Consider the following 16685-nt stretch of genomic DNA (forward strand, 5'->3'; position numbering starts at 1 on the left):
TTTTGAAATCTCCCTTTTTCCTTGCCATGTACCCAATTTGTTGCCAGATCCTGTCAATTCTATTTCAACAGCTACTCTTCCATTCAACTGCTCCTTTTAAAAATCTACCTTTACTGTCCTAAATCGAGGCCTGTTTACCCTCATCTAAACTGCAACAGGCTATGCCCTGGCCGGGTGGCTCAGACGATTGGAGTGTCATCCCATACACCAAAAAGGTTGCAGGTTCGACTCTGGTCAGGGCACATACCTAAGTTACAGACTGAATTCCATGGCTGGGATGCATATGGTAGGCAAGCAATTGATGTTCCTCTCCCTCCCTCTCTTTTCTCTCTCTCTAAAATCAATAAACATATCCTTGGATGAGGACTGAAAATAAATAAAATAAACTGCAACAGACTAATACTTCAATTTGGAACCTCTACTTCCCTCTCTGTCTGGGTCTCAACAGAAAAGTAATGTCATCTCCTAAGAGAACATTTTAGAAATTCTTAAGGGTGGCTTCAATTGTCATAAGGATTTAGGGGTGATAGGGTACTACTGGCATCTACTGGGCAGAGGCCAGGAATGCTAGGCACTCTGCAATGACTGGGACAGTGCACAAAAACAATTACCTGATCGTCTGCATGACATTCTTAAAGGTTTAGCCATATATTCATTCAGTGAAAAGTTTATTCTTAGTTATCTGAGATTAAAACCTGTTTTACAAAGCATATTTGTAGTTGATTCTGACTTTTCCAAAAGTGAAACTACCAAGCATCTCGAGGAAAAATATACTTTGCTTTGCTGGTAAGTTTACCAAGAATTTTTCACCATTTGAGACATCATACCACTGATGGGATTTGTGACACAAATACAACATTCGGCATTTATAGCTATCATATCCACAGTTGATCCATACAGGTGCAAACATCTGATCACATTACTGTTTTCTAGCATAGCTGTGCTTGAGCACTACATGTTTACTGTGTATTATTTTAACTTACAGTCTTTTTATTTATCCTCTGACACAGAGCTTAGGCATTATATTGATTTTGAAAATATGTGCACTTATAAATTTCTATGAATTTTACTTCAAGATAAAATATTGTAGAACATGTTATAAAAAGAGAACCCGGATCTGACAGAAATAAGAAACACTGATCTACTTGAAGTAGACAGCTCTGATCCTGGCCCTTTTTCTGCCCAGAAATCTTTCAGAGTTTTTTCTTATTGACAGAAAACTGTCCAAACTCATGTTCCCAGCACGCAAGGCTTTCACAACACGGTCTAAGCCTATTTCTTCATTATATTCTAAGAGTCTCTTATAGAGTCCCTACTTATATCCTAAGGGTCCAGCTAAAATGAATTTTATTTATTTTCCTCCTACATGCTCCATGCTTATTAGCTTTGTCACATCTTTGTTAATGCTTATCTTCCTACTGGAAAGCCTCTGCTTTGAAGCTCATCTCTCTAAAGTCTACCCATTCTTCTAGACTCAAAATAAACACACTGCTCAGTTTTTTCAAATGGTAGAACTCCTTCTGAACAATTACATGAATTTTTTTCTTATACATTTTAACTATATCATTTGATATCTCTTTTATAACCCTTGCTTTTCTTATCTGACTATAAACAAAATGTTGCAAAACAGCAGCTTGCAGGTTGAGTATGACCCAACCACAATATTTTTCAAATATGAATAATACTTAAAAATCATTACTTTAAAGAATCAAGATATTTCACAAAAATCTAGATGTGAGGCTTGTCTTAAAAGTCAGATCTGACAACTCCGGGCCTGAATCCCACATGGCAGTAATTCACTGCGGTGGAGCAGCAGCGGCACGCTCTGGAATGGCAGGCATTCTCTGGTTAGCCACAGTCCACAAGGAGACCTGACTTAACCGAGTTACCATCTTCCGGACCCCAGTGTGTATGTTCCCTGCTCCAGCTGATCTATGTATGCCTTCACACTGTCTTTCACACAGAATGCATTTTATACGCAAATATCTACTGAACAGCACAAGGCACAACAGGTTCCTTTCTTACCATTTAAGAAATGAGCAGGATAATCACCTCATTCAATCCATATCATGTTAATTTTAACATTAGCCATCAATCATTTTGGCAGTACTACTTTATTGCTGTTCAAGGGGCTAATCCAAGAGCCACTATATAAGCTTATTTCTAAATTCAGAATTTCCCAATTCAACCCCAGAGAAAAAACACAAGCTCTTAAGAAACAAGATGACACAAACGCTTGTACAGGCGCACCTCAGAGCATTGAGGGTTTGGTTCCAGATCACTATTCTAAAGTGAGTCACACGAATTTGTGGGTTTCCCAGCGCATACAGAAGTTATGTTTACACTATACCATAGTCTATTAAGTGTGCAATAGCATTGTGCCTCAAAAACAACAATGCATATACCTTAATTAAAAAACACTTTATTGCTAAAAAATGCTAACCATCATCTGAGCCTTCAGCAAGTCATAATCTTTTGCTGGCAGAGTGTCTTACCTTCAATTTGTTAAAAAAAAAAAAAAAAGGCAATATCCTTCAAGCACAATAAAGCAAAGGTCAATAAAATGAGGTATGCCTATATAATTCTAAAACAAATACTTCTGTCATTAGTAACAGTCCCAGGGATGCTATGCTAGAAAAATTAAACTAATGCTTTGGATCATTTTCAAGGGACAAAGCATGACTTTCAATATACAAACCTGATTAATTTATTCAGGTTTATTCATCTGTTAAAAATAACAGAACATGGAGACCCACCTAGAGAATAATCTTAAAATGCAGGGTTGGGTTCAGTTATTGTAAATATTAACTTTTTGGATAAAGAAGTCAGTGAATGTGTCCCATTTATTCCTGCTCCAAGTAATTGAAGTTTTTGTATTTCAAAAGTAAAGTTTGGTGAGAAATTTTTTTTAAAAGTTACAGGTGTTTCCGAAGTGAGTCAGCTACCAGCATTTAACTAAGTGCAAATGAGTGCCAAGCTCAAAGCTAATACTGCATCTTAATCTTTTGGAAAAAATTTTAAATACCCGCCATTGATCATGACATTGATCAAAGGACACGGAAAAGTCATCACCACAACTCAGAAATTACATCAAAGTATAGAAGAACAATGTTATAAAAATAAAGTAAGCATGGAATAACTTCAGTATGACAAACCAAACCAGAAGATGTCTTAAATTTAATGTTTATTCTATAAAATAAAGTGTCTAGTATTTCAAAGAACATAACACCACAAGAAAGGACATGTACATCTTCAATGAATAAAAAAATAAAATTTTAAAACGATCATGAGAAATAATGTATCTCTTAACTATTAAAGATATTACAGGCTGGCCCTGGCTGGCGTAGCTCAGTGGATTGAGCGCGGGCTGTGAACCAAAGTGTCACAGGTTCGATTCCCAGTCAGGCCCCTTCCCCGGGTTGCAGGCCACAGCCCCCAGCAACCACACATTGATGTTTCTCTCTCTCCCTCCCTCCCCCTCCCTTCCCTCTCTAAAAATAAAGAAATAAAATCTTAACAACAACAACAACAACAAAAAAAACAATAAAAAAAATATTACAGGCTGGTAGAACTGTGAGGGAGGAGCAGATTATTCAACGCTTTGCTGTAGGCATGGCATTAGTTCACCCTATCTGGAAAGGGCACTAAGAGGAGCTATAAAAGCATCCACATTTCTGGATCTGGCAATTACACTTTGAGGCTTCTGCCCCAAATAAATAATTCAAAGGGAAAAAACCCAATGCAAACAAAAATATTCATAAAAGTGTAAATAACCTAATAAAAGTGGAGTATGCACTTTTATGAATATTTTTATATTCATACATATATTTATAATATAGTTTTATATTTATAAATGGTTTTATAAAATATTAATAAAAGTAGAATATGCACTAATATTGAAATGGCTAAATAATGATATATTTACACAAAGGAAGAATATGTACTATTAAGAATGGCAGCTACATGGTTCAAGTAATACTCAAATGTTTATTAGAAATTATCTTGGATGAAGAAAGAACAGAGAGTATCCCTATATATTATATACAATGGAAGTTAATAGGCATTGGGATCATTGATAAGAGCTGCTGAGAGGCATTTGAAACACTGCCTAAGAATTATTTACAATGTGTATCAAAAAGCACTACCTAAACTGTATATAATATGCCTCTGTTAATAATATGCAGAAAGACATATCCATTATAACTGGAATAGATACATAATTTTAAATTTTAATGATTAGCTTAATTGCCTAGTTTTAAAATATCCAACTCTCAGCCCTGGCTCAGTTGGTGGTAGCTCAGTTGGTTAAAAAGCATTGTCCTGATAAGCCAAGGTTGTGGGTTTGATCCCTGGTCAGGGTACATACAAGCAGCAACCAATGAATGCATAAATAAATGAAACAACAAAATCGATGTTTCTATTTCACTCTCCCTAAAAATCAATAAATAAAAAATTAAAATATGTCTTCATTCCCATGCCCAAGCTCTTAACTTCTAATTCTTTTTAGCACCACGGGAATTTAGAGCAAGAAATACCTCCCTTCCTATACAGTAAAGACAAGGAAGGAAACAGAGATTATATAATTCTTTCAAGATGATCTAAATACTTGCTTGGACTAGACACAATTTTTTTCCACTGGTTTCCCCACAAAATCATTGCTGATGGGGGGGGGGGGGGGAGCCCTGGATGGTGCAGCTCAACAGATTGAGTGCTGGCCTGAGAACCAAAGGGTCGCCAGTTCAATTCCTAGTCAGGGTGCATGCCTGGGTTTCGGGCCAGGTCTGCAGTAAGGAGCACTCAAGAGGCAACCACACATTGATGTTTCTCTCCCTCTCTTTCTCCTTCCCTTCCCCACTCTAAAAATAAATAATTTTTTTTTTAAAGAACAATTCCAGGGTCTCTTACCTGTACAGAGAAGTCCATCTTTGTAGTAAAGTGCATACACTCTGGCACTGTGTCCAATTAATGATGAGGTTTCAAAGGCTTCATGGTCCTCCAGTTGCTTCATTCTCAAAATAGCCTTCAAATAAACCTTTTTCCAGTGCAAAGCGTCCTGAACAGAATCATCTATTTGCCAGCCCAAATTTTTACACGCAGTCTGCCACACCTCTGTACAGGCACTTATCACCTTATTCCACTGTTTAGAGACGAGGCAGCATGTGAGTAAAGTCTGAGGATCAAGCCATTTTAACAAATAAAAACTGAGCTCCAAGGGCAGGAGTTTGAGGAAGTCCCGCTTGAGGAGAGTCTCTAGGTTATTGGAGAGATGCCTGAGCTGGACTGCCCCACTCAGACTAATCAGGTGATCCAGAGTTTCATTTTTCTGCAAGTCCGTCAGAGAAAGAAATGTAACAGAAATGTTATCAAGCCATGTCTCAAAGTCCTTTCTCTCCATAAGGTTATGGAAAAATTTACCTGTGGCACATCAAAATATTGTATTAGTTCTGCTCAAAAAGACCGTTCAAGCAAGACTGCTAACAAATGAAGTATCAAAAATTAGTATAAAAAATTAGGCATTACAACTTTATGCTTAGTTGCTACATTATAACTATACAGTTAATACATTGTATCTGATATTTTCCCATGCACACAAAAGAAAATACATTTGAAAAAACATTCTTTAACAAATCATGATCTCAGAAACATAAGTCAATGAAACTTATGTTGCTGTGTGACTTGCTCCTTTTGAAGTCCAGCACATGCTACATGCATTTTCACGAAGATTTACAAAGCATTTATTCATTATGAAACAGTATATTCTATATACCACTCCTTCATCAAAACCATCATAACACAATTTCTTAATCATATCTTATTTAGGCATTAAAATCATAAAAATAAGCACCATGGTATGACAATCAGAAGGCAAGTCTGAAGCAGAAACCTGAGATATTAGTTATCATGCTAAGCACAACCTGACCTGTTACCAAAATGACAGAACCGATTACTGGCTTTTGCAACAGACATTCAGGCATAAAGGTTTGGGGAAGAAAAATAGGCAGATTTAATAAGTTCTGTGGCTCAGGTATTCTGGTTCTTCCACTTACTTTGTGGCACTGCCTGTTAGAACATGAATTACCAAAGGCCTTATTTGGCCTCACTAGGTCTGTTTTTAGAAGCCTAATACGAGCTGGTGACAACTTTTAACCATGTGCCCCAGAGCACTGTGGGTTCTAGAAACCTGAACAAGTCAAATTAGTATTTCTGAGGCTTATGAAATACTGAAAACCAGGTATCACCATCTCCACTTTGCCGATAAGGAAGTTACAGGTCAGATAAAGTAAGTGATTTGCCTATAGTCACCAGAGCTAAAATAGCAGAACAGACTTGAGGCCACTGCTCTTAAGATCAGTAATTTTCCCACCATGCCAAGCTATCTCTCTCTGAAGTCAGCTACAACCAGGAGCATCTCAACCTGGTGACAAAATCTGGGGGCACTGTGCCTATCTGATTATGCCACCTTCCCCCTTAGAACAACAAATTGCTCCAGGGCTAACTAGACAAAAAAATATACAAGTATCAGGCATTACACAGTGTGTCAAGGTGTCAAATCACTCTTCACAATGGAGACTAAACTAATAGAAGGAGAACAAAAACAATGCAAATCAATTAAAACCATCTTTCCCAATATTGGCCATATGTTGATAAATGTTAGTGCTGGATGAAGGTTTATTATTCTCTTTATTTTTATGTTTAAACATTTCCATGATTAAAAAAAGAAAAAAACTTTCCTCCCAATCTGATCAGGTTTTCACCAGACTCGCACTAATTTTTAAAATGTTATATCCAAATTAGTTTGGAAGAGGAAAATAAATTCCTTTCTATGCATGTCCCCTAGATCAGGTCTATTCACAAAGCCAGACCTCATCTCCCAACTTTGTTAATCTAAGTTGAGTAAAAACCATGTTCATTAATTTCCCCAATATCAAATTTGGCAAGAATGTCACTGGGCAAAAAAGCAGTAGAAGCAACCAAACCTTTCCAAGCACTTCTTCTAGTTTTGTTTTTTAGAACAGTGAACGGATGTTAAAATAATACGCTTGAAGCCTCAGGGTTTGGGCTAGGTAGGATTTATTAATTTAGGGATTTACTTGGCTGACAAAAAAAAAATCAGTTCACCAAAAGTTTTATCAACACATGATAACAAGCCTTTTACTTCTCAATCCTAATATTCTACCTATAACATTTCTAAAAATTTTACGCCTAAAAAACAATCATTCCCTGGCTGGCGTAGCTCAGTGGATTGAGCGCGGGCTGCAAACCAAAGCATCACAGGTTCGATTCCCAGTCAGGGCACATGCCTGGGTTGCAGGCCACGGCCCCCAGCAACCACACATTGATGTTTCTCTCTCTCTCTTTCTCCCTCCCTTCCCTTTCTAAAAATAAATAAATTTTTAAAAATCTTTAAAAAATTAAAAAAAAACACAATCATTTACAGCAAGAAAAATAGACCCATTTTCTGTGAACATTCACTCAATGTCACAACAGCTAATTATTAATACTGGCTGACTAAAAATAAACACCAAAATACCTGACTTGTAATCGTTATCTACAGTAAAAAAAGGGGAACAAGGGTTTCCTCTAACACCTACATCTCTACACTACACATACTACACACATACACAAAACATGCCACACATCTATCGTAAAAATGCTTGTTTATGTAACCTGAATTGCTATGTAAATGGCCACCAGGCAAATTTATAACACTCATGATAATATTATTGGATTCCCACCATTCACGAATAACTAAGAGACATCCTGCAGCATGCTATGTGCCCATGACACCACAGAGGATGAGCACTGTTAAAAAAAAAAACAGCCATTTCTGAGATTTATATATTCTTTTAACTCCTAAGAATTCTTTTTTCCAATTTTTACATTAGAAACTGCCCTCTAAGCTACTGAACCCCTTACGGGTGGCTGTTTTTCCAGTTCATCTCCAACTGTCATGAAAAAAGGCATCTTTATTTCAATAAAGCAGGCCCATTACCCAGCAGAATGCATGATAAAAACACCAGTTTTTACTTTTCTAAAAAAAAAAAAAAAAAGACCTAACTTTGGAGGAAACTTTTGTAAGGCCATAAGTCTAAACTGAACTCTTCTAGAGAGCCTCTAGGAATATTATGTACTGGCAGCACAAGGCCCCAAGGGGACAACTTCAGGAAACGAAATTTCAATTCAACACCAGGAGGAACTTTTAAATAGTCAGAGCTTTAATAATGGAAGAGCTGCCCCCAGAGTGGGGAGCTTCTGGGAAGTCAAAGACACCTGGATATGAATGTAGAATGAGGTAAATGAAAATGCTCTGAAGTCAGTCAAATCTTTTATGGATCCAGCCACTTCCTATGTGATCCTGGGCAGGTCAACTAACTTTAAACTTCAATTTTGTGCTCTGTAAAATCGAAACTATTATTCATTCGCCTTGAGAACTGGGAGAATCAGAGGGACATGCTTAGCACAGAGCCCCATCTAGAATAATTCAAATGACACTTTTTGTTAGTTTTATTACGATAAATAGTTGCCAGGAAAGCTTTTAGTGGCCCTGAGGCAGAAAGGGACATGACCACTAACATCCCTTTGGAACTCTATGACCTCATCACAGTTTCTCTTAACATGGCTTTAAGATACATGAAAGAAAAACTCAGCAGCTCAAACTTACTGGGAGTTTCATTTTATAACTAAGGGCAGTTATGAACTTGAGGCTACCATTTCCCAGTAGGTGCATTCTTCTTTCCACTCTAACCACACGCATGCTGTCTTGCCCTTTTTCCCCCTCCACTCCAGACTAAATATTAAACTTGCCCTCCCGCCCTCAATATTAACAATCACAAAGCTCTGGAATGGGTGGTGTAATCAAAAGACTCATAAATTGGGAGACGGGAGACCTGGGTTTAGTCTCTGGTTCTGCCATTAACCCCTCTGTTCCCTCAGGCAACTCTCCTGTTTGTACTGGCTTCAAGTCCACTTGTAGACATTATCTCATTTGATTTTCACAACCTTGTAGAAGGTATCAGCACTACTGCCCTTAACTAGTACACGAGGAAATGTATGGCCCAGGCAGTGCAGTGACCGGTGCCATAGGAAACAGCAGGTTGAGCATCTTGCCCAACCCCCATCCTCTCAAAACCAAACAAAGCCTCTACCTCGAGGTGTTATTAGAGATATGACATTCTGGATAAAACAGAGTGAATGCAGGCTCCTGTGCTCCACCAGGACCTGGACTAATCCAGAGTGAAAGCATCACATTTGCTTTGGGGGGGAAGGGTGGGGGGCTTCACCTTCCCTTTCTTATCCAGCACTTAAAGAGCACAGAGGCTTTCACAGACACAGGCCATCTTTTCAATATGCAAGAAGCTGGCAACACTGGCTGTCTCCAGAGAAAACTGAAGGGCTGAGGTATAGAGATCAGGGCCCCCTTTTTAAATTTTAAACCATGCGACTATACTAGCTATTTTAGAAGCCACCTTTAGTTTAAGATGAGTTTATTTTAAAGCTTTGTAAGAGCACAAGTAGAATAAAATAAGGGCTCTGCAACGCCACTTGTTGCGGGGTGACCCTGGGCAAATCACTTCACCTATCTCAAAAGCCCCGTTTCCTCCCTTGCAAAATTGAGTAGTGACCACCAACAGCATTGCCTACGAGGGTTTCTGTGTATAGGATAATGTATGGAAAGCGTTTAGCACCGTATCTGACACAGTGGTAAGCCCAGTAACCATTATTATTTAGCATTAATATTACTACTTATGTCAAGCAGCAACCTCACATACACACCTGTTTCCATGGCATACCCACAACTATGGTGCAGGCCCTCACATTAGTACAGAGCTTGTACTTCATACACCACCTCTACTCAGGGCAGCCCTGGACCATCATCGTTAACTCATTTCGTAGCTAAGGAAACTGAGGCAGTAACTCCGAGGCTCAATTTTCCCATGTCTAACATCAACGCCAGATCCCTTCAACCCGTTCTTCGCTCCCAGGTCCCCGGCTCCCGGAGCCGTGTTCCACGCGGCACTGACCTGAGCGAGCGCCCCGGGGCCCGGGACCTCGCGCCGGGCTCACACCGACTAGGCGCGCTCGGGCCGCCAGAGCCTCGCAGCGGCCGGGTCCGCTCCACAGCCATGGCGCCTGTTGGGAGAAAAGAGACAAACGGCCGGAGGCGCGGCGGGTCAGCAGAGGCGTGGAGGCCTGAAAATCCCCTCTCCGGCCCGGCCCCGCCTAGTACTTAGAACAGACCTGGACCAGCGGCCGCCGCTCACGGTCCGCAACCTCACAGGGGAGCGGCATCCGGTGTGGCCTGCGTCATCTCCGCGCGTCCCTCCGCCCGCGGCGCCCAGCGGACGCGGCTGCACTTCCGGCCCCCGCCTCAAGGGGGAAGTGGGAGGGCGGAGGAGAGCGTGAGGGAGGCCGGGGCATGCGCAGTATGGCCCTCTCGACCGTTGTGGAGCCTGGTCCAAAGTTTACTTCCAGGTTGCATGTGTGAATATGTCCAGGCACTTATGTCCGTCATCCAGTCTGCTCTTGGTTCAACTCTGCGCCACTTTTTCTCTTACCCTCATTTTATGGAGGAGAGGTAGGAGAAGTTAAGAGACGTGTCCAAATTCAAACAACTTACTGGGCAGCAATTATGTCCCAAACACTCACTGTTCAAGGGTTAGCGAATAAAAAGCACCCAAATCCCTGACCTTCTAGACTAGATAAGACAAGATGCAAACTTCAAGAAGTGCTAGGGAGAAAAATTAAGCAAGGTAAGGGGGTTGGTGAGGGGAAGAGCATTAGAATAGATGATTGCATTTGAATCCCAACTCATACACTCTCTGGCTGTGCCCATGACCCAGTTACTTAAGCTGTCTGGCTTTGTTTTCCTCATCTGCGTAGCAGTTAGAGTGCCCTCTTCACGTGATTGTTCTGAGGACTAAGGAGATGAAACATAAATTGCTATGTGTCAAGAATTAAAACCGTGTGTTTCCTATGTGCCAACTACTCTTTTAGCCCATGTTTATGTTATAGCACTCAATTCCCACCACAACCCTAGGTGGTGGTTACTATTATCAGCTCCCTTTTTAGAGGTGGAGAAAATCAGGTCAAAAGACTTCAACACAGCCCCCTTCAGAGCATAAGGTACCTGTGTCTTTCTATAAAGGCTCATAAACTTCCTGCACATGCACACACACACAGACACACACATATTTGCATGCATTTTGTACTAACACTAAAGAAAAGACTTTAAGCAATGCTGTTCTCTACCTGTGCTGTTCAACAGGGCAACCAGTAGCTTCTTGTCTCTATCAACACTTGAAATTTACCTACTCTGACAGAGGAAATAAACTTTTAATTAATTGAAATTTAAATAGCCACATGTGGCTTATGACTACCACATTGGACAGGTTGGTCCAATGATATAGGCATAACACATAATATGGATAGTAGGAGAGTCATATATCCAGTTAGTCCAGTTAGTATTAGAGCCAAGGCTCCAAATAGCCCGAGTCCATCTAGGGTACTGGGAACATGTAAAAAAATTGACCATGTTGGGTGGAGCCAAGTATGATGTCCTCAAAGTCGGGTGTCGAGAGAGCAAATTCGATTTAGTAGGCAACAGGAAGTCTCTGCAGGTTTCTAAGGCACAGTCACTGTTGACAACATTATAAGAACATTTAGGAAGATGTGGGTACACAGATCAGATACCATCTATGAAAGGGAAAGCAGTACTAAGCTAATCGAGAAAACCAAGCACCCCTACATATTTGCAGTAAATCTGGTGGGAGTTTGATGAATGAAACTGGAAATTCCGGATGGAGCTGCACCAGAGACAATATATTGTTTGAACCTCTTATGGGCAAAGAAATCAAATTCTCTAAGTCTAAGCCCAGATAAGACCCAAGAGTAAAATTTATGGCTCTAATAAAAAGGAAAATTGCAAAATAGGATGTGTTTAATTAAATACCTATAAGACCTATTTAATTATTAGATTTAGTATATGTTTTAAAAAATCCCTTTCATTTGAATGGTTTTTGAAGTTAGGTTTTCTCACTTTGTAAAAAATTTCCAAGATTAAGCAATGATTGTTGAGAAAACATAGACAACTTTAAATGTAATGAGTTATTCCTAGTCAATAATTACAAAAGCTGCTGTAAATAGCAGGTGGGAAGATCAATATGTGAAAAGAAAAGAGAGGAAATATAGCCTGGTCTGAGACCAGAATGCTCATTACAAGAGCTTCTGTAAGTAAAATAAACATGAAAATATGCTGGATCTTGTTCTTTCCTGAAAATAAACCTGCTGATAGAAATGATGTTGGAGATAAAAATCCTACATATATATGTTCTAGGAGAAAAGCTAATGCTAAACATCAAATGCTCAGTCTCTTAAATTCAAGTTAAAAGAGACTACATGCTGTTTTCCATTTTGAGATAGTTACCTGGGAGAGGTAGTTGAATTACATATAATCGATTTAGTAAATTTCTTCCATAGCCTACACTGGGAATTCAAAATCCTGCCCAATGAAACATGCACCAAACCTCACCATTTGTTTCTTTGGGGGGAAAAACTGCACCCTTTTGTATGACAGATATTCCTTAATGTTTAGTACATTTCTTGCACGTGCACCTATGAGGGACAGGAACTACTTCAACTGTTTAGTTTCTTGAGATGCACTCCAAACACACTCTAGGACATTTCTCCTGATGTGATGACTCTATGGAGAGGTAATGTGGGTAAACTGTTCTTTCAACTCAGCTCCCATGTGTCCCTTACCAGGAACTGGCATAAAGACAAGGGTTCAGTTTCAAAAGGTACAGAAGTCTGGAAACATTTGAAGAGGTTTGCTTTTTTTTTTTTTTTTGACTCTTTGTTCTGGATTCACTGTAGCTGTAACATGACCAGCACTTGCTCTCCTATACACCCATCAGGTATTCCAGGACAAAAGCTCAGGACGATTGGCCAGAAACCTTATCCTTAAAGTCTGAGGCACAACGTACTTTGCTTCAATTGCTGTTATACTGGCATGATCCTGAGATACATTTGGGCATAATTTGCCATCTGGACTCAGTAATTTCAAAGGCCCTGAAAATTGCTCACCGACAACATGCAGGTAAGTTTCTTATCATCTTTGAAGCATTTGCTATCTATTATAATAGACTTTTGACAAGGCTGGAGTTTCTTCTATGTACAAATAACCAGAACAGAGAAAATGGAAAGAAGTTCAGATTATAATTGCAGGAGTTTGGTCTGGTTGTTTTTTTCCTATTCAACAGACATGGAAAAGTAAAAGATGGGAGTCAGGATTCTCTAGTGGTTAAGAGTGAGCATTGGAATTTGACATACTTGAGCTCAAATCATGGCCATACCCCACCCTCTTATGCACTGAATGATACTGGGCAAATTATTAAACAGCTTGGATGCTTAATTTAATTTTGAAGGAAACCTACCTGAGAGGGAAATTACCATGGCATGTAAAGTGCTTTGCACAGTGCCTGGCCCACAACAAGTGTTCAAAAAGAGGTAACTACTATTATGGGAGGCTTTGTTGATCAAAGCTCCATTGAATAGAGACTCAGTTCCTTTAACATCCCATGGTTATTATATTACAAGACAACATGTGCTATTTTAGACGGAAAGTTTCCATCTCCTCTGATGAAGCGGTGGAAGTCTGACACAAGTGCATCCCAGATCTCCGAAGGGGTGCTAGCAGACAGCAGACACGGATCTGCCCACATTGACAAACACATCAGATGGCTTAAAGGACATTGTTAAAATAGACAATCAGAATTCAGTATTAGATTAAGCTAAAAAATCATACTGGAAGAATGTAAATGTTTGATAGTCGCCATTGTACAGTGGCCCACAAAAGTAACCACATCATTGAAAAAACAGCTCTTGACCTTTGTAATTAGAGAAGAAACTGATCCAAGTGCTTCGATTCCAGGAAGAATATCATGTATTTTCCTATGGACTTTTAGCACAGTGATGCCACTTGTTACTTTATATGCATATATCTATGTAGGGTTCTGCTTGGCTTCCCCACTGTTTAACATAGAGCCTTACATATAGTAGCCAGACTTTCATCCAAACAGGCAAGAAAACAACCAGGCAACATTTTATTCAGTTTCCACTTTGTGCCAGACAATGCACTCAGCAGCACTGGAGAAGACAGGGGCATGATGCCTGCTCTCCAGAAGGCCACAATCTAGTTGGAAAGACAGATTAACAAAAAAGAAATAAGAAACACTTAAAATAATGTACCACCCACTAAATACTAAAAAGTTCATATAGTGTTCAGTGGGGGCAAAAACAGAAGTGGAGATGAAGGTTGAATGAACATGTGTTTGTTTCTTATTTAGGTGACATTCTGCAGTCTTCGGACTCACCAGTGGTGTTTCATTCTCTTTAATGTTATCCTATTTCATGCCTTGCTTTTTGGGGCTGACTTTGTGGAAGAATACTTTCTGCATGCTTTGCCTTATGTAGACATGAAAGTTCTGGAAATTAAGGACAAGGCAAGAAAATTGAACATGGAGCCCCTAAGAAGTAATCTTTCCAAATATTATATCTTGAGCCAATCGGAGGTGTGTAAAGGGAAGAACATATTTTTGCTCGCTCTCATCTTCAGTAGCCCAGGAAATCGAACAAGACGGGACCTCATCAGGAAGACCTGGGGTAATGTGACCAGCGTTCAAGGGCACCCCATTCTCACCCTGTTTGCTTTGGGGATGCCTAATTTGGTAACTACCCAGCAAGAGATAGACAAAGAGTCCCATAAGAATAATGACATAATTGAAGGAATCTTTTTGGACAGTGCTGAGAACCAAACCCTGAAGATCATCACAATGACGCAGTGGGCTGTGACTTTCTGCCCTAATGCCCTGTTCATCCTCAAGGTTGATGATGAGATGTTTGTTAATCTACCAAACTTGGTAGATTATCTTCTCAACCTGAAAGAACGCCTTGAAGATATCTACGTAGGAAGAGTTATCCATCAGGATATGCCCAACAGAGACCCTAGCAGCCAGGAATTTGTCCCTCTTAGCAAGTACCCAGAAAAGTACTACCCAGATTACTGCAGTAGTGAGGCTTTCATTATGTCCCAAGACGTGGCTCGGATGATGTATGTGGTTTTCAAAGAAGTACCCATTATGGTGCCTGCGGATGTGTTTGTAGGAATTTGTGCCAAGTCTATTGGCCTTATACCCATCCACAGTTCAAGGTTTTCTGGGAAAAGACACATCAGATACAACAGATGCTGCTATAAGTTTATCTTCACATCTTCAGAAATGACAGATGCCGAAATGCTCTTGGCATGGAAGGAAATTAATGATGGGAAAGAATGTACACTGTTTGAGACTTACTCCGGACTCATTTCCTGCAAACTTCTGACATACCTTGATAGCTTTAAACGTTTTCATATTGACACCCTAAAAAACAATGCCATGTATTATGGTGATTAGGATGTTTTTCTTATAGGTGTGCTCTTTTTAAATTACCTCCTACCTTATTATAAAAAAAGCATTTCTCCTTTGTGGTTAATGTAGTTTTAATTGTACTCGGTTGCAAAATGTTTTTAGTGCCTTGATATACTACATCATACTGAAATCTTAAAGAATTTAAATTGGCGTAGCATGGTTCTTTTCAAAATAAAGCCTCTTGTCCAGAGAAGTCAGAACATTACATTTAATTACAACCCCAAGTCTTGTTTCTTTACAGCTAGTGAATTTTTTTTTAATCACATTCTATTCTATGGAACTGTCATGACTCAGTGGTGACTAATGTTTGAGAATGCTCAGAAGGAAAGAAAATCCTAAATAAGGAAGTTTAAAAAATGTTCATCTTGTCCGCAAACAGGAAACATTTTAGTAATCTGGGTGGTAGACTACCTTCAACTTAAAAGTTTCAGCTGCCTAGTATGTATTAACTTAAATCTCACTTTAGTTAACTTTTTGTGAAATGAATGATTTTCATCATGTACTAATTCAGCAGTACGCATTTATATTTCATGTTATATATACATTCTGTATTAGTTTCCTAGGGACGTCATAACAAAGTACCACAAAGAGGGTGACGTGAAACAACAAAAACTTTTTTGCTTGAATTTCTAGAGACTAGAAGTCAGAAATCAAGGTGTTCACAGGGACATGCTCTCTCTGAAGCCTAGAGGAGAACCCTTCCCTGTCTCGTCTAGCTGTTGGTGGTTGCCAGCAACCCTTGGCTTATAGATGCATGATTTTAATTTCCGCCTCCATCTTCACCTGGCCTTCTCCTGTGTGTCTGTGACTTCATATAGTCTTTCCGCTGTGCTGTGTCTCTGTGTCCAAATTTCCCTCTTCTTCTGAGGACACCACCCATCATTGGTTAGGCCCCACCCTAATGACCTCATCTTAACTTGATTACATCATCAAGCAAATCAGTAACTTATCTTGAAATAAGGTCACATTCACAGGTCCTGGGGATTAGGATTTAAATATATCTTCTGGGGGGATGCAATTTGACCCACAATATGCATTTCCTGATTTCTCTTGTATAACTAGGCACTAAATCAATAGTTTCCATCCTGGGATTCTTGGGATTTTAGGTGTCTCCAAAGGAATATATTTTGAAAAGCCCTGCCATGACAATTTATTAATCTCTTCTTTGGATATATTACTAAACTGTACTGGACCTCAGTTTATGTGCAAAATCAGCCTTGT

The 16685-nt window shown here is 39.5% G+C and overlaps 2 protein-coding genes across 4 annotated transcripts in view; one reads left to right on the plus strand and one right to left on the minus strand.

Annotated features, from left to right (window-relative positions):
* Positions 1–10344, minus strand: part of FBXW2 (F-box and WD repeat domain containing 2) — a 31022-nt gene extending 20678 nt beyond the window's left edge. Inside the window, exons 1-3 of one of the 3 annotated variants that reach the window (XM_028508688.2) lie at positions 10240–10344; positions 10023–10131; positions 4906–5415 (exon numbers count right to left, since the gene is read on the minus strand). In XM_028508688.2, the coding sequence (XP_028364489.1) occupies positions 4906–5415; positions 10023–10131; positions 10240–10290 (670 nt within the window). In that variant the 5' untranslated portion in view covers positions 10291–10344. The other 2 variants (XM_036022144.1, XM_036022145.1) reach the window with 2 other exon arrangements.
* A 349-nt stretch (positions 10345–10693) lies between these two features.
* On the plus strand, positions 10694–15721 carry LOC114513286 (putative UDP-GlcNAc:betaGal beta-1,3-N-acetylglucosaminyltransferase LOC100288842). Its single transcript, XM_028532576.2, has 3 exons — positions 10694–10751; positions 12915–13096; positions 14346–15721. The coding sequence occupies exons 2-3, from the start codon at positions 13091–13093 to the stop codon at positions 15447–15449; spliced, it is 1110 nt and encodes a 369-aa protein (XP_028388377.1). The 5' UTR covers positions 10694–10751; positions 12915–13090; the 3' UTR covers positions 15450–15721.
* The last annotated feature ends 964 nt before the right edge of the window (positions 15722–16685 follow it).

The sequence above is a fragment of the Phyllostomus discolor genome, chromosome 3, assembly GCF_004126475.2.
Source record: "Phyllostomus discolor isolate MPI-MPIP mPhyDis1 chromosome 3, mPhyDis1.pri.v3, whole genome shotgun sequence".
Classification (NCBI taxonomy): Eukaryota; Metazoa; Chordata; class Mammalia; order Chiroptera; family Phyllostomidae; genus Phyllostomus; species Phyllostomus discolor.